General features: G+C 37.1%; 1 protein-coding gene across 4 annotated transcripts in view; it reads left to right on the forward strand.

Annotated features, from left to right (window-relative positions):
* UBE3A (ubiquitin protein ligase E3A) overlaps positions 1–18,484 on the forward strand; it is a 97,964-nt gene that overhangs the window by 47,547 nt on the left and 31,933 nt on the right. For all 4 annotated transcript variants that reach the window (XM_047766858.1, XM_047766860.1, XM_047766861.1 and 1 more), the window contains one exon: positions 17,518–17,822. In XM_047766858.1, coding sequence (XP_047622814.1) covers positions 17,518–17,822 — 305 coding nt within the window. The remainder of the gene's footprint in view (positions 1–17,517; positions 17,823–18,484) is intronic.

The following is an 18,484-nucleotide window of genomic DNA, read 5'->3' on the forward strand; positions in this document are numbered from 1 at the left end:
AAGTCCTTCCCCCATCCCACATATCATTGCTGTCATTCATTTCAGTTACATATGAGCACATGCATGTGCATGTGTGCACACACAAGTGGGCATTCATAAGAAATACATAGTTGGTATTATTTTGAACAAGGTAGTATCTGTTAGGTCAGTTAAGATTAAGAAATGTAAAAGTTTTTATCTTACTTTTCACTTACTCCTTTTTCAGTTCTCTTCCTTTATGTTTAAGTTTCTGATCTATATGATTTTCCTTCTCTCTTAGGAACTTCTTTTAACATTTCTCGCAAGGCAGGCCTATTGACGACAAATTCTCTCAATTTTTGTTTGTCTGAGAATCCATTTCTCCCTCACTCTTGAAGAATAATTTCCCATGGTACAGAATTCTAGGTTGGTGTTTTTTTCTTTCTTTCTTTTTCTCTTCAGAACTCTAAATATTTCATTTCACTCTCCTTTCTGAGGTGAAGTCACAAATAATTCTAATTTTTTTCTGTAGTTGAGAAGTTTTCCTCCTCTGGTTTCTTTCAGAACTTTATCTTTGATTATCTGTAGTTTGAAGATGACATGTCACAGCATAGGGTTTTTGGGGGCATTTATCTTGCTTGGTGTTTTCTGAGCTTCCTGGATCTATGGTCTGGTGTCTGATATTAATTTGGGTACATTCTTAGACATTGTTTCAAATGTCCTGATGATTTTTTCTTCACTTTTTTTGGTGTTCCCATTGTGTGTATGTTAAAATTTTTATAGCTGTCCCCCAGTCCTTGGATAGTCAGTTCTGTTTGTTATTAATCTTTGTTCTCTTTGCTCTTCAGTTTTTGAAGTTTCTGATGTTAATATCTTCAAGGTTTTTCCTCGGTTGTTTCCATTAAGCCCGTCAAGCCTGTCATACATTTTAAAATTCTGTTACAGGTGGGGTTTTTGTTTTTGTTTTTGTTTTCCCTCTTTTGGCCACCCCTTGGCATTTGGAGTTCCTAGCCCAGGGATCAAATCTCAGCTGTAGTTGTGACTTAACGCCACAGCTGCAGTGACACCAGATCCTTAACTGTGCTGGGCCAGGGATCAAACCTGTGTCCCACCACTCCAGAGACAACACCAATCCCATTGTGCCACAGTGGGAACTCCACAGTGTTTTTTTTTTTTTTTTTAATTTTTTGGCAGCGCCTGTGGCATGTAGAAGTTCTCAGGCCAGGGATTGAACCCGTTCCACAGTTGAGACTCAAGCCACTGCAGTGACAACTCCAGATTCCTAACCCATTGGGTCACAAGAGAACTCCCCTGTTGCAGTGTTTTGATCTCTGGGCTTGTTTTCTTTGGTTCTTAGGATATCCATTTCTCTGCTTATTACATTGTTCATGCTTTCTTACATGCTGCCTACTTTATCCTGGTATAGTTGGTTTAAATTTCTGGTATGATAATTCCAACATCCCTACTATGTCTAGTTCTTATGCTTGCTCTGTTTTTGCAAATAGTGTTTTTTGTTTGTTTGTTTTGCTTTTTTGTATGTTTTGTCATTTTTTCTTGATAGCTGGACATGATTTCCCAAGTGAAAGGAATTATTATTATTATTATTATTATTATAATAAACCTTTAGTAATGTGATGGTGAGATGTAAGAGGAAAGGAAGCATTTGATAATATCCCAGGCAGTTAGGCTCTGGTAAACTAGTTTTGTCTGAGGATAGGCCTTGGTGAGAAGAACAGAGGGCTCTGTTATATCTCAGTGATTGCTTTTCCTTTTCCCCTGCTGTATGCATGAGGGGATTTTTCCTAGTAGTTAGTGTCAGAATCTAGTTTAGCTTCTCAGGGTAAGGCTCACAAAAATTGTGGGGGCTCCCTTATCACTGGGCCCCCAGGAGTTTTCAACTCTTGACTTTATGGTAGGCCCAGGGAATTTGTCAGTAAGAGTTTAGATTTTCCTATTCTGTCACAGGTCCTGCTTGTGAATCTCTGCTTCAGTAGGCTGCGACTCCCTGCATTTGCCATTGTGTCCAGTGTTAGGTGCAGCAGTTTGCTTTATGTCTCTTCTTCCTGTAGGAATCCAAGAACTCTTATTGGTTTGTTTCAGTCTCTTCAGCTTTTTATTTGTAATTGGATTGGGGTACTGACGTCCTACCTCCTTATGTGTGAAACCAGAAATGAGAAGTTGAGATACAGCTTGGATGCTGTTTTCTGTATGGAGTGGGAAAAAATATTTCTGTGTAACTTCCAACTTAAATATACTTAAATGTGGTAAAAGCATTTATGGATTCAGTAACATCGAAATGCATTGTGAAGTAAAAGATACAAATCTCTTCAACCAAATAAAGACAACTCTTCCGTTTTCAAGAATCTCTCCTGTGAGTTCTGAAATCATGCTCTTATTCTCCAGATTGAGTCTTTGCATATTCTTTTGTATGCTTCTAATATACTTAAAAAATTGGGAGGTATCCTGACATTTGTTTCCCTTTATGCTTAAGTACTAGAAAAAGGTAGGGTTAATTGACACTGATATTTAGACAGTATCAGGAGAGAAATTGAAGAATCTTCATTGAGGCTCTGACATTTGGTAGATTCTGAGAACATAACTGTAAATAAATTATTGGATCATGTGTCTCAAGGAGCTTAGCATGTAATTAATAAGCAGTTATGATAAATTATACTGAGAGTAGGTACAGGTTACTGTGGGAGCAGCAGTCATGATCTTGAAAATGATACCTATGCTGAATCAGTATAAATGTAGAAATCATGGTGTTCTAGGTAGGAAGAAAACTTTTCTAAGACCTAGAACCAGGAGAGACAGCAGAACAAATTCCTCTGAACTGTAGAAATTTAGTCTTACTGGAATACACAGGAGATGGTAAATGGGGTGAAAAATGTAGCTGGAAGTAAAAAGCCAGAATCATATAGTGAAATGCCTGGGTACTACAGAAAAGCCCTTGTTTTTCTCCTGGTACACATAGGAACTAATGAAAGGTGTTAAACCTAGAAGTGACATGAGTTAGTCTGTCCACTTTTCTACCACAAAATATATGTATATGCCATTTTAAATAGAGGGAAACATGCTCCTGGTTTAAGTTACGGGTGGATGAGATGAACTGCCTCTGGCCTTCTCTTAGAAGGCAAAATGAGCAAAATCCTGCTATTTGTTGAAGTATAATGAAAGGATTTTTAAAATCAGTGGGAGTGAATTTTGCCTTGGGGTTGCACCTACAGCATGTGGAAGTTCCTGGGCAAGGGGTTCCACCCTGTGCAGCAGTCAGAGCCACTGCAGTATCAACTGTGGATCCTTAACCCTCCGTGCCACAAGAAAAAGTCCCAGAATTTTACATTTTATTCATCATATCTTATATTAGTGGGAATAGTTTACAGTTTACTTCCTAGAATAATTGTGAGGTTTCAAAGACATAATGTACAAAAATCAGTATGTTATTGAATATTTATTTTACTTGTTATTTTAGGTTGTAGCACTACCCTCTATGCAGGTGCCCATACTAGAAACCTAGGTATTCAGTTTTTGCACTCATTTACCCCTCATTTACATCTTTTAAATATTTACCCTCTTTTAAATATTTACTCATTTACCCTCATTTACATCTTTTAAATATTTCTTGCATCAATTTCTTCCTCTTTCCTGCTATTTCTACATTCTTTATACCTGGTCTATCATAGTAGTCATCACTGAACTGGATTGCCTGCTGCCGGTTTTGCCCATTTTGTTCCCAGTTTAGAAAATGGAATTACCATAAAGGGAGATCTGACTCTGACCTGCTGAAGATTCTTTAGTGTCTCCTAACCCTCCTAATGAAGGATGTGTGAATCTCTGATACTTCTTGCCAGATAGAGTATATGTGCATTTTTATGGGGAGAAATTTATTAGCTTTTGTAAGATTACTCCTGCTGGCTAAAATCTGAATTCCTTATCATGCCTTTATAAAGTCTCCTATAATTGGGCTTCTCCCTGCCTCTTCATATTTTTCGAGTCCTTCCTTGAACTTTATTCTGTTGAACTGCTTCCATTTGTCCTAAGACCACATTCTCAAGCTCTTGTACCTTTGCTCACTTATTTCCTTATCTGAAACTGTCTTCCCACCATTTTTGTCATCAGTTCCTAGTCATCATTTGTGGTTTATCATGGCTAAGTTGCCTTTTTTAGTATTGCCATACCTCTTGAGTCCCTATGATACTAAAATCTTCTGGCTTTCTTTTCCTTTAAATAATATGTTCCTTGAAGAAAGAGCTCATATGAAAATAAACCAGAGGACCTGAAATAGTACTGGTTTCTCAAGTATTTCTCAGTTATACTGAAGGAGACATTTGGAAATCACCAGATACTGCTAAAGCCTTTGAAAATGAAAGTGTCCAAAGAGGAGTACAAAAAAGAAAGTGTCTAATGGCTGATCCCTGGGGAGTATAAACATTTCTAGATCAGGAAGGGAAGTATCTGAGGAACAGCTAGAGAGAAAGGAGGAAAAGCAGGAGATAGTGTTCTAAAAACCCACAGTCAGTAATTTCCAAAAGGCCTATGTTTCTCAGCAAAGTTAAGTAAAATAAGGAGTGAAAAGTGGTGACTTGGTGAGAACAACCAGCTACATCTACTAGATACAAGGCATTGGAAGCCTTGATTTGTTTGTTTGTTTGTTTTTGTTTTGTTTTGTTTTTGTCTTTTCCTAGGGCTGCACCCGTGGCATATGGAGGTTCCCAGACTAGGGGTCGAATCAGAGGTACAGCTGCTGGCCTACGCCCGCAGCCACAGCAATGCAGGATCCGAGCTGTGTCTGCGACCTACACCACAGCTCACGGCAACGCTGGATCCTTAACCCACTGAGCGAGGCCAGGGATCAAACCCACAACCTCGTGGTTCCTAATCAGATTCATTACCACTGAGCCACGATGGGAGCTCCTTGATTTGTTTAATACACATTGTTACTAGTTCTCCACTAATGCTTCCGGACTGTTTCTGTTATTTTTTCTGAATTAGAATCCCTGTTCCTTTGAGGCTGTGCTTTCTGACCATGTCATCCTCTGTCTTTCTTCTCAGGCTTTGAAGAACTCATACTTTGCTACTGCAGATCTCCTGCTATCCTTTGTTTCGATGATTAACCCTTTAATATCTCAGTCCCTCAACCACTTTATCTTCAAAAATCTTCACCTCTGCTTCCTGCTTCTTCCCATTCCCATGGGCATGTGACCCTGAATTGTTTTACCCCTGAAACCTTTAATTAAAACCCTCAACTGTGGTTGTAGACTTTGTGTGCTTTCTTACTTTCTTACTACTGTCTTCCAGCCTCAACTTTCTGGTTCCTGGTACTCCTGACATGAATTGGTTCAGACCCAGAAGTTTGAATAGATTGTATTCTATAGGTTGCCTTTTCACTCTTTTCTTTGCTTTGCTATTTTTTAAGTTTGATATTGTCCCACTTAGCTATTTTTGCTTTTGTTGTCTCTGTTTTGGTGTCTTATCAAAAAATTCATTGCCAAAATCAAGTGTCTGAAACTTTCCCCCTATTTTTTCTTCTAGAAATTTGGTAGTTTCAGGTCATGTAACCTAGGCCTTTAATCCATTTTGAATTAACTTTTGTATACAGTATAAGGGTCCAACTTCATTCTTTTGCATATGAATAAATATTCAGCACCATTTGTTGAAGAGATTGTCCTTTCCCCGTTTTGTACCCTTAGCACTTTTGTTGAAATCATTTGACTGTATGCATAAGAGTTTATTTCTGGATTCTCTGTTCTGTTCCATTGATCTGTATGTCTTGTCTTTATGCCTATACCAACCATTTTGATTACTATAGCTTTGTAAAGTTGTAAAATCAGGAATTTTGAGGCCTCGGATTGATTTTCTTTCTCTAGATTGTTTTTTGCAGTTTGGGGTCATTTGAGATTCCATATGAATTTTAGGATTTTTTTTTTCTATTTCTGAAAAAATATCATTGGGATTTCTATATGGACTGAATTGAATCTGTAGATTGCTTTGAGTAGAATAGACATTTTAACAGTATTAATTAAGTCTTCCAGTCCATGAACACAAGTTATCTTTCCATTTGTTGGTGTTGTCTTTAGTTTCTTTCAGCTATATTTTGTAACTTTCAGTGTACAAGTCTTCTGCCTCCTTGGTTAAGTCTATTCATAAGTATTTTATTTTTGATGGTATTGTAAATGGAATTATTTTCTTAATTTTCAGATCATTCATGATTACTTTATAGAAACAACTGGTTTTTGCATGTTGATTTTTGAATTCTGAAACTTTACTGGATTCATTTTTTAGTTCTAACAGTTTTTTTGCTTGTGGGCTCTTAAGAGCTTCCTGCATATTCACTGCATCCTTCAAACAGATAATTTTGTTTCTTCCTTTCCTGTTTGGATGCCTTCATTTATTTTTCTTGCCTGAATGCTCTAAGATTTCCAGTACTATGTTGAATAGAAGTGGTGAGAGTGGGAATGGCATCCTTGCCTTGTTCTGATCTTAAAAGGAAAGAATTTTTTCCAAGTTTACACCACTGAGTATTATCTTGACTGTGGGCTTTTGTATATGGCCTTGATTATTTTGAGGTAAATTCCTTTTGTGTCTAGCTTGTTGACTTGTTATGAAGGAGTTTTTGGCAAATGCTTTTTCTGTACCAGTTCAGATGATCATGTTATTTTTGTCCTTCATTTTGGTAATTTGGTATATGACATTGATTTTCATAAGATGAAGCATCCTTACATTCCAAGAATAAATCCCATTTTGATGATATATAATCTCCTTTTAAGATTCTACTTGCTATTAATTTATTGACTTTGCATCAGTATTCATCAGGGATATTGGTCTGTATTTTTTCTTATATCTCTGTGTCATTTTTGTATCACGATAATGCTGGCCTCATAAGTAAGTTTGGAAATGTTCCCTTCTTTTCATTTTTTTGGGAAGAGTTTGAGAAGAACTGGTGTTAATTCTTCTTTAAATCTTTGGTGGAATTCTCCATTGAAGCTTTCTGGTCTTGGGCCTTTGTAGAAATATATTGATTTTTTTCTAAGTCAATTTGTTGGTCTCATGATCCTTTTTATTTTTGTGGTATCAGTTATAACTTATCTTGTTTTACTTCTGATTTTTTTTTTTTTTAATGGCTGCGCCCAGGGCATGCAGAAGTTCCCAGGCCAGGGATCAAACCTGAGCCACAACAGTGACAACACCAGAACCTTAATCTGCTGAGCCACCAGGGAACTCCCATTTCAGATTTTGTTATTTGAGTCTTTTCTCATTTTTCTTGGTCTAGAAAGTGATTTGTTGATTTCCTTAAAATTCTCCAAAAACAGCTATTGGTGTCAATGATTATTCTTATTTGTCCCTATCCTCTATTTTGTTTCTCTGTGATTTTTATTGTTTCCCTGCTTCTGCTAACTTTGCATTTGTTTTTCTCATTCTTTGAGTTCCAAAGTTAGGTTGTTGATTTGAGGTCTTTTTTTTTTTTTTAAAGTGGGTGTTTCCACTATAAACTTCCTTCATAGTACCACTTCTCCTGCATCCCGTACATTTTACTATATTATGTTTTATTATCATTTACCTCAAGATATTTTCTAGTTCCTCTTCTGATTTCTTCTTTTTTTTCTCATCTTTTCTAGGGCTGCACCCGCGGCATGTGGAGGTTCCCAGGCTAGGAGTCTAATCAGAGCTGTAGCCACTGGCCTATGCCAGAGCTACTGCAACTCGGGGTCTGAGCCGGATCCTTGACCCACTGAGCGAGGCCAGGGAATAAACCCTCAACCTCATGGGTCCTAGTTGGATTTGTTAACCACTGAGCCACGACTGGAACTCCCTGATTTCTTCTTTGACACCATTGATTGTTCAAGATGGTTGTTTGATTTCCACATATTGTGGATGTTCGGGTTTTCCTTTGGGAGTTTGATTTCTAACTTCATTCCATTGTGGTTGGAAAAGATACTTGGTATGATTTCCACCTCTTAACTTTTGTTAAGACTTGTTTTGTGGTTTGATATGTGATCTTTCCTGGAAAATGTCCTGTGTGCAATTGAGAAAATACAGATTCTGCTGATCTCCTGGGGAGTGTTGTTTATTTGTCTTTTAGGCCCATTTGGTCTATTATGATGTTCAGGTCTTCTGTTTCCTAAGTGATTCTCTGTCTGGTTGATATATCCATTATTGAAAATGAAGTACTGAAATGTCCTACTATAATTTTGCTACTATATGTTTCTCCCTTTGATTCTGTCAGTGTGGGCTTCATATATATTTTGTGCTTTGCTGTTAGGTGCGTATATATTTATAATTGCAATATCTTTCTGGTGCATTGATCCTTTTATTATTACATAATGTGTCCTTTGTTTCTTATGACAGCTTTTGACTCGAAAGTCTGGGTTTTTTTTTTTTTTTTTTTGATTGAAATATATGTATATATGGCCATCTCTACCCACATTCAGTTTTTACTTGATATATGGCCAACTCTGCCCCCATTCAGTTATTTTACTTGGATGGAATGTCTTTTTCCATTCCTTAACTTTCAGCTGTGTGTGTTCTTTAAAGTAATTCTCTTGTAGACAGCATTTAGTTGAGTCTTTTTTAAAATTCACTAAACCATTTAGCCATTCTCTGTCTTGACTGGGGAGTTTAATCCATTTACATTTAAAGTAAGTACTGATGGAGAAGGACATAACTCTTGCTATTTTGTTATTTGATTTTTATATATTTTGTAGTTTTTTTCCCTCTTTTTCTCTGTGCATCTTCCTTTGTGTTTTGTTGATTTTTTTTTTTTTTTGCAGTGATGTGGTTTAATTCCTTTCTCTTGTGCATCTTCTTTTTTTCTTTCTTTTTTTTTTGTCTTTTTGCCTTTTCTAGGGCTGCTTCCCAAAGCATATGGAGGTTCCCAGGCTAGGGATCTAATTGCAGCCGTAGCCACCAGCCTATGCCAGAGCCACAGCAACGCGGGATCTGAGCCGTGTCTGCGACCTACACCACAGCTCATCACGGCAACGCCGGATCCTTAACCCACTGAGCAAGGCCACGGATCGAACCCGCAACTTCATGGTTCCTAGTTGGAGTCGTTAACCACTGCACCACGATGGGAACTCCTATTTGTTTCTTTTTTAATAGCTTATAATAAATATAGTATTTTGCTGTCTCCTGTGTCTTTCTGTAGCACTTGAGGTTCTTTGGAGCTATAGCAAGCCAGGGAACTGTGTTTTATTTCTGTAGCCCCTACCCATCCAGCATATGCTAGTTCCATCAGTTCTCTGAGGCAAGACAGAAACTTGTCCCTTGGGCAGTTCCCTCAGAAAACTATAATGTCAGACATAATTCTTCTCTCTTCTTTTGTTCCCAAGGGAGACTCTGTAAGTTGGACTTTTCATCGCTGTTGTGAACTGTGCCAACTTGGGGAAGCAGTTGAAGCAAATGATATTTGTATCAAATATCAACTTGATAAAAATTTGACAACTTTGATAAAAATTTTGACAACTTTTCTTAAATAAAAACTTTCTTTTGTGAAAACTATATCTTATTCTGTAATAGTTTATAGTCGAAATAATCTAATAATTCACTCAATTCCATTGTAACGGGCCTTATTGTAGCTGTGTCACAATTTTTCTTTGTCCGATCTATATCTATAAGGCCTAATACTATCTAGGATACCATTAGTCTTTTTTTTTTTTTTTTTGACTTTTTTATTTTAGGGCCTCACCCGCAGCATATGGAGGTCCCAGGCTAGGGGTGGAATGGGAGCTACAGTTACCAGCCTACACCACAGCAACGTGGGATCTGAGCCCCATCTGCGACCTATACCACAGCTCACGGCAATGCCGGATAATCCACTAAATGAGGTCTGGGATCGAACCTTAGTTCTCATGAATGCTAGTCATATTTGCTTCTGCTGAGCCACAGTGGAAACTCCCATTGGTCATTCTTAAAAAATTTTTTATGTTAAATAACACTTTGGGGAATGGGGCAGAGTATTTACAAAGATAGCATCTTAGAAGGAACAAAGCTATTCCACTTACTTTGAGACTAGTAAGCAGTGGTTATTAACTTTGTAGACTGTTTATACAAGCCGTGAGCCCTTTCTGTTTTATCTTTGTCTTCTTGATTCTCACATTTTCCTTTGACATCATTTTTTTTTTCTTGTCTTTTTTGCCTTTTATAGGGCCACTTCCTACGGCATATGGAGATTCCCAGGCTAGGGGTCGAATTGGAGCTGTAGCCGCCAGCCTACTCCAGAGCCACAGCAACACAGGATCTGAGCTGCATCTGTTAACCACTGCTCCACGACGGGAGCTCCCTGACTTCATTTTCAATTAAAGCCCTTCTACTTAACATTCATATGTCCTTTTGATCTTTGCCTTTTTATCTTCTTCCATTATTTTGTACTTGGCCCACTAGTAGTTTCTCTGTTGCATGTCACAGTTACAATTCCTTATAAGTTCTGTCATTTTTAATTCTAACTCCAATCTTGTTTGTTCATTGTTTGGATATATCTTCACTTTCTGATAGGTCCTGCTTCTATGTCTTAATCTCCTTTTTTCTTGTATTCATTGTTTATTTTCTAATTGCCTATTAAATTCAACCTAAGATTCTTTTCAATTTCCATCTCTTATATTTTGGGCTGTTTTGGTAGTTATAACTCCAGTGGTTTGCCATTCATATAGGAACATTAAGCCTTCTTCCCTAGTATGTTTGTTTTTTTTTGTTTGTTTGTTTTGTTTTGTCTTTTTGCCTTTTCTAGGGCTGCTCCTGTGGCATATGGAGATTCCCAGGCTAAGGGGTCTAATTGGAGCTGTAGCTACCCGCCTACGCCAGAGCCACAGCAACATGGGATCCGAGCCGTGTCTGTGACCTACACCACAGCTCACATCAACGCTGGATCCTTAACCCACTGAGCAAGGCCAGGGATTGAACCTGCCTCATGGTTCCTAGTCGGATTCGTTAACCACTGCGCCACGACAGGAACTCCCCCCTAGTATGTTTTTTGACAGGCAGATTTAGTTGCTGCACACAATATGTCAGTGTGTAACTTTTTTAAAATCATTATTATTATAGAATTTTGTTGTTTGTTTTTATTTTTTGTTAAGTGCTAGACTGTTTCATAAACAGATTTAAAGTCAGCAAGTGTGGTGATAGTGCCTTTGATGTTGACAGTGGTTTTCCTTTTTCTGCCACTGAGAGCTGAAACTGCTTCTTTTTTTCCCCCTTTTTCCCTTTTTGGCAACCCCATGGCATATGGAGTTCCCAGGCCAGGGATCAGATCCAAACCACAGTTGCACCCTATGCTGCATCTATAGCAATGCTGGATCCTTAACCTGGTGTGGTAGGCTGGGGATCAAACCTGCATCCCAGTATTCCAGAGACACTGCCAATCCCATTGTGCCTCATGGGAACTCCTGAAACCGTTTCTTCTGCCTTTTTATATATTCCCTAAGAATCTGCAATATGGTAACAGTATTTTCTGCCAGGGTTTTATTTGGAAAACTTCCAAACATGCAGGTAAATCGAAAGAATTTCACATTGATACTGTATGCCTGTCATTTAGATTCTACCTTTAGTGATTTTGCTGTATCACATATTCACCCTTCTGTTCATTAATCCATCTTTTTCTCCCCCATGTACCTCAGAGTTAATTGCTGACCTAAGCACACTACTCTCTAAGGTGAAACCATTTTTTTTTTTTTTCCCCCACTATACAGCAAGGGGGTCAGGTTATCCTTACATGTATACATTACAATTATATTTTTCCCCACCCTTTCTTCTGTTGCAACATGAGTATCTAGACAAAGTTCTCAATGCTATTCAGCAGGATCTCCTTGTAAATCTATTCTAAGTTGTGTCTGATAAGCCCAAGCTCCCGATCCCTCCCACTCTCTCCCCCTCCAATCAGGCAGCCACAAGTCTCTTCTCCAAGTCCATGATTTTCTTTTCTAAGGAGATGTTCATTTGTGTTGGATATTAGATTCCAGTTATAAGTGATATCATATGGTATTTGTGTTTGTCTTTCTGGCTCATTTCACTCAGTATGAGATTCTCTAGCTCCATCCATGTTGCTGCAAATGGCATTATGTCATTCTTTTTTATGGCTGAGTAGTATTCCATTGTGTATATATACCACCTCTTCCGAATCCAATCATCTGTCGATGGACATTTGGGTTGTTTCCATGTCTTGGCTATTGTGAATAGTGCTGCAATGAACATGCGGGTGCACGTGTCTCTTTTAAGTAGAGTTTTGTCCGGATAGATGCCCAAGAGTGGGATTGTGGGGTCATATGGAAGTTCTATGGATAGATTTCTAAGGTATCTCCAAACTGTTCTCCATAGTGGCTGTACCAGTTTACATTCCCACCAACAGTGCAGGAGGGTTCCCTTTTCTCCACAGCCCCTCCAGCACTTGTTATTTGTGGACTTATGAATGATGGCCATTCTGACTGGTGTGAGGTGATATCTCATGGTAGTTTTGATTTGCATTTCTCTTATAACCAGCGATGTTGAGCATTTTTTCATGTGTTTGTTGGCCATCTGTATATCTTCTTTGGAGAACAGTCTATTCAGGTCTTTTGCCCATTTTTCCATTGATTGATTGGCTGTTTTGCTGTTGGGTTGTATAAGTTGTTTTTGTTGTTGTTGTTGTTGTTGTTATTGTTGTTGTTGTTGTTGTTGCTATTTCTTGGGCTGCTCCCGCGGCATATGGAGGTTCCCAGGCTAGGGGTTGAATCGGAGCTGTAGCCACCGGCCTACGCCAGAGCCACAGCAACGCGGGATCCGAGCCGCGTCTGCAACCTACACCACAGCTCACGGCAACGCCGGATCGCCAACCCACTGAGCAAGGGCAGGGACCGAACCCGCAACCTCATGGTTCCTAGTCGGATTCGTTAACCACTGCGCCACGACGGGAACTCCTAAATTGTTTATATATTCTAGAGATTAAGCCCTTGTAGGTTGCATCATTTGAAACTATTTTCTCCCATTCTGTAAGTTGTCTTTTTGTTTTCTTTTTGGTTTCCTTTGCTGTGCAAAAGCTTTTCAGTTTCATGAGGTCCTATGGGTTTATTTTTGCTCTGATTTCTATTGCTTTGGGAGACTGACCTGAGAACATATTCATGAGGTTGATGTCAGAGAGTGTTTTGCCTCTGTTTTCTTCTAGGAGTTTTATGGTGTCCTGTCGTATATTTAAGACTTTCAGCCATTTTGAGTTTATTTTTGTGCATGGTGTGAGGGTGTGTTCTAGCGAAACCATTTTTAAAAAGATTTCTGCCAAGTTTTCTAGAGTAACTCTGGCCCTCTGTATATGGTTTATTCCGTAGAACATTTGTTTGTAGGACTATCTCACTGATTCAGTCATAGGAATAAAAGAACTCAGTGGACAGTATTGTCTGTTTTAAATGTGTAAGTAATCTCAAGAGCACTCTCTCACTAGGTCTCATTTGACTTGATCTGATAAGAAAAACATCATTTTATGAAAAAATCAAGATATTATAAAGTAATTGTTTTCTTTTTTGCATAGAAGAAAAGTCAGTGAAATGTGAGGAAATTACAGAAAGTAAGCCATTGCTTCTTTTCTTGCGGTTTTGAATGACAAATAAGGTGTCACTAAGGGACACAATCAGGAAAAGGCCTCTCTTCATTTCTTTCCTTTTTTCTATCTCATTTTTTTCCCTCTGTTTTCTTTCCTCCTTTTTTCTTCTTTACCTTTCTTTTTCCCTCTGTCCTCTCTTTCGCTTTCTAATCATACTTGGGAAAAGTTATGATTTCACTGCATTGATTTGCTGAGGGAAAAGAAAAAGTGAGAAGACCATGTGATTGAATGGAAGTGTCACTGGAGGGTAGAGTGTACAGTCTCTAAATTAAGAGTTGGGAAGTTTTTTCTGTAAAGGCCAGGTGGTATTTATTTTAGGCTCTGCAGGCTGTACAGTCTCTGTTAAAACTGTTCCACTCTGCTGTTGTAGTGTGAAAACAATGATAGTGTGTAAATAAATGAGGTTAACTATGTTCTGCTAAAACTTTTTGGATGCTGAAATGTGAATTTCCCATGTAATTTCCATATGTCACAAAATATTCTCTTACGGACTTTTTCAACTATTTTAAGTTGCAAAAACCATTCTTAGCTTGCAAGCTATAAGAAACAGGTGGCACATGAGATTTGGTCCATGAGCTATGATTTGGCGACTCTTAATGTATAGGGATTAATCTTGTACAAGTTATGTACCAAAATGTCATTATTAGTGTATACTTTCCCAACTTCAAGCCTTTTTTAATATGCTCTAAATTAGATGGAGATACAGAATAATCTGCACACAGATTATTAATCTGTACACAGGGTGTCACCAGAGTGAGGAAAGTAGAAAAATGCTTGGTGGTGTTGATTCCACTGATGACATGGAGGTTCGCCTTTCAGTCCTGGCTTCCTTTTAGTCCTGTCTCTCAGTCTAGCTGCTATTTCTATGTCTTGGGGCAGAGAAGCAGATCACATGTAGAAACCTATTCTTATTAAATCTGTCTTAGTGGTTTTAAAAGCCCAAGTTTCAAAGTCAAACTTGGGTCCAATCTCTTATTAGATATGGGACTTGTTATGTAATTGATCTGAGCATCAGCAGAATAAAGAAAGTTAAATAGCACTAATTCATCGATTTGTGAGTTTGGTAACAACAGTAGCTGACATGTGGTGCTTACTTTGTGCCATGCAGTGTTCTGAGCACTTTAACTCATTGAATTCTCTCACAGCCATGTTAATTCTTATGTACATCATCATTTTTAAGATGAGGAAATTGAAATACGGGAAGGCTAGGTAAAGTCGTTCAAGGTTACACATAAGTTATTAAGTGACTGAGGCAGTGAGTGAACTTGGGCAGTCTGGCCTCAGAGTTTTAACTTCTAGGGTTTACTGCCTTCTAAAGTGAGAACCTCTGTAAAGTACCTAGCATGTCAGTCCTTAACAAATTATAGTTATATTAAATTTACAGAATTTAGTGCTACCTGTTCTTCAAGAAACTTGTATTCTTGTGTGATGCCAAATATGCATAAATGTGAAATTCAGATTATGATTTTTCAGGTAGTATTTTAATTTTTTCACAGTATTTCAGGGATATTCTAACATACAAGTTTTTTGTACCACTATTGTTAATTATTTTGAAATGTGTCACCTTCTGTAAGACAGTATAGTGTAAAAAACTTAGATTCTGAAGCCAGAAGACCTCGAGATTCCTATTCTCATCGTAGTTATGCACTTTCCTTTGTGTGACCTTCAATATGTGATTTGACTCCATTCTGTCTCCTTTTCTGGCTGTGGACTGACGATAATCCTCAAAGTCATGGGATTCAAATGAGATAACCCATGTCAAAGTGCCTAACACTGTGTCCAGTATGTTAGCAGGCATTCAACAAATGCTGGTTCCTTGCTCATCTTTCTGTTACAGATTTGGAATTGAAAGGAGTCTTAAAGATGAGAAACTGAGGCCCAGAGAATTACCTGTACAGATAGTACAGCTACTTTGAGGCTTAAAGCCAGTGTTCTAATTTTTCAGTCTATTCCTCTTTTACTGTTCACAGTTCTTTATGCATTACATTCATATTATGCATTACTGAGATTTTTTGGTGTTTTTAGGACAAAACCTGATATTCTTATTAAGAAAGAGTGTTTTGGTGTTTTAATTTTTGAAATTAATCTTTAAAAAATCATATGGACAGTTTAGTAAATGTTGAGACCATTCAAATCATGTATATGAAATTTTAAGACCACTGACATTTTTTAACACTTTGAAATAAAAATGCCTTGTGCTGTATTCACTACTTTTTAACTGACTTTTCCAATTAAGAGATCAATTAATGATCTATGCCAAGTTCAGATCTTGATAATTTTTATTCCATTATGTGAATGATGATCAGTTTATTTTAGTTATCTATTGTTGAACATGTCAGTTTTTTTCTGAGATTTTATAGAAACAGCACATTTTAGCAAATATTCCTGTTATTTCCCAAAAATGGACTCTCTGGTTTATATGATTTGTCCTCTGATTAATTTTTGAGACTTTTGATACATGTTCATTATTTTTCTTCCGAAAGGAAATATATTCTCCCTAGGCAAAGCTATTGCATTTTGGAAGAATATGGTATAAATCTTTTAGAGTCTATATTTCTCTTTCTTTACATGTCACATTCTTAATAATTTGCACAATGATATACCTGGAATGGTATATTTTAATTTTCAGAAGTAGAGTTGTTTATAGTTACGTATAATAAAATATCTCAAATCATGTTCATGCAGTTTTTAAGTGCGTTTAGTGGGTTTTCTTTTTTCTATTTGCATGCAATGAGTGGTAAATTTGCAAGTACATCTGAAAAACAGAGCAACAGAATGAACTGAATGTGTTTGAGTTATTAATGTTTGTCACTTGCTCTTGGTAGTTTAGAGACAAAGTCCTACTTTTGAGACAAAGTTGGACTTATTAGTGTCTATTTATTATTTGTCTTCTTGTTCAGTTTCTCATGATTAACAAGATGTATCTCACGATTAACAAGATGTAAACTCTAATGCCATTTGCCATTTAGTCCTACATGTTTGTCAGATAATTGTAGGGACATTTTAAGAATTAAATTGGGTTAATTACTTTTAAATTAGCTTTAATTATTTGTAGTTTTTAATCCTATATGCGTATTTGAAACCGACAGGAATAGTTATGAATTACGGGGTTTTTTTGGATCTAATAGATTACTCGTTATCATACTCTCATATCAGTAGTGGAAGTATAGATCTTAAGAGCTGAATAAATATTTGAGATAGTGTAGTCCAGCTTCTTGCTTGATGAAATAATCCCTTGTTTAGTATCCTTGCCAGCTCTGATAGAGAAGTCATAATAGAACATTAGTCCAAATACTTTTAAGTTCACAAAGCAAGAGGAATATAAGATTTTGCTCTAAATATTTAAAATATTCCATGTTCAATGCCATGGTAGTAATGCGGAACTTCTTTTGAGTTCAAGATTGTATGTTTTGAGCCACTCACTTTCTTGCAGTATAACATAAGCTTTGATATTTTACTTATAATTTCTTTTTAAATCCCCTGTATTTAGATAATTGGTAGGGACCCTTTTTTGGTCCATATAGAGATTCTGTGTTAACTATAAATCAAGTATTTACAGACTATTGAAACAAAATGATGATTATATAAAGGAAAGCTGGATTTACATTTTCAGTAGACTCTTTTTTAATGTTGGTTTTTAAAGTGATAAAATATCAAAAATTTTAGCTGTAAAACTTGTGATTTTTAGTTGTTATGCTAAACAAAGAACATCAAACAAACCCCCCTCCCCTTTTTAAAGTCCAGAGAAAAGCATACTAAAACAATGATTTTGAGAAGCATTGTTATTCTTTATCATAATATCTTAGGAAATAACTGTCAAATATTTCACCAGTTAAAAAAGTTTTATGTAAATAGTGAATCTCCATTTTCTACACCTCATCTTAATATGCAGGTTTATTACTTCAGTGCCTGACTAACTTTGGCCTTGCTAATGATCTTTGGAGCTTTGTATCTGAGAGCTGTACTAATCACTGTGCTTGTTTGAATGTTTGGTACAGGAAGCGAGCAGCTGCAAAGCATCTAATAGAACGCTACTACCACCAGTTAACTGAAGGCTGTGGAAATGAGGCCTGCACGAATGAGTTTTGTGCTTCCTGTCCAACTTTTCGTCGTATGGATAACAATGCAGCAGCTATTAAAGCCCTTGAGCTTTATAAGATTAATGCAAAACTCTGTGATCCTCATCCCTCCAAGAAAGGAGCAAGCTCAGCTTACCTTGAAAACTCTAAAGGTGCCCCTAACAACTGCTCTGACATAAAAATGAACAGGAAGGAAGGACAAGGAGCAAGAGATGATTTTAAAGGTAAGATGTTCTGTTTTTAATTGAGAATTAAAAAATTTGTCAAGTGTTGTTCTTTTGCTTATTTTGTCTAATTATGTGACCTTAGGGCATGGTAGTATAGTGGAATCAATTTTTTTTTTTTATGGTAAAGGACAGAATTAATAACTGAGTTAATGATTTAACTATATTTTACTGTTCTGATCATCTCTAAATAGAAGCAGGTTATATTCCCAAAAGTTCTTTTGTCACTGGATTGATTGGAACTTTTAAGTGTTTTTAAATATTTAAATGTAGTGAAGGGTAGGTAATCACCTAAAATAGGCCACAAAGTCTATTAAATTTTAGAATAGCTGCACTAAATATCTGGCATGCATTTTGGAACCCAAGTACTATGTGGTGAAAGAAACAAAAAGAGGAATTGGCGATCTTTTTGTATTTCTGAAGGCAAGGCAAAATGTTGTAATAGTTACCTGAGAAACAATTCAGTTTTTTCCTTCTAATGTTCTCTTCCCATATCCTGCTCATCTTCTCCCAGGCATTTGGCACACTCATACTGCCAAGAATCATTACTGACACCCCTACCAGAAGTAATCATATTTTAAAAGAGGAAGCTTTTTGTGTAGGGCATATATATAAGTTAGAGAACACCTCAAAAGCTAACATCATTTGAATCAAGTTTAAAG

Source organism: Phacochoerus africanus, chromosome 2 (genome assembly GCF_016906955.1).
Source record: "Phacochoerus africanus isolate WHEZ1 chromosome 2, ROS_Pafr_v1, whole genome shotgun sequence".
Classification (NCBI taxonomy): Eukaryota; Metazoa; Chordata; class Mammalia; order Artiodactyla; family Suidae; genus Phacochoerus; species Phacochoerus africanus.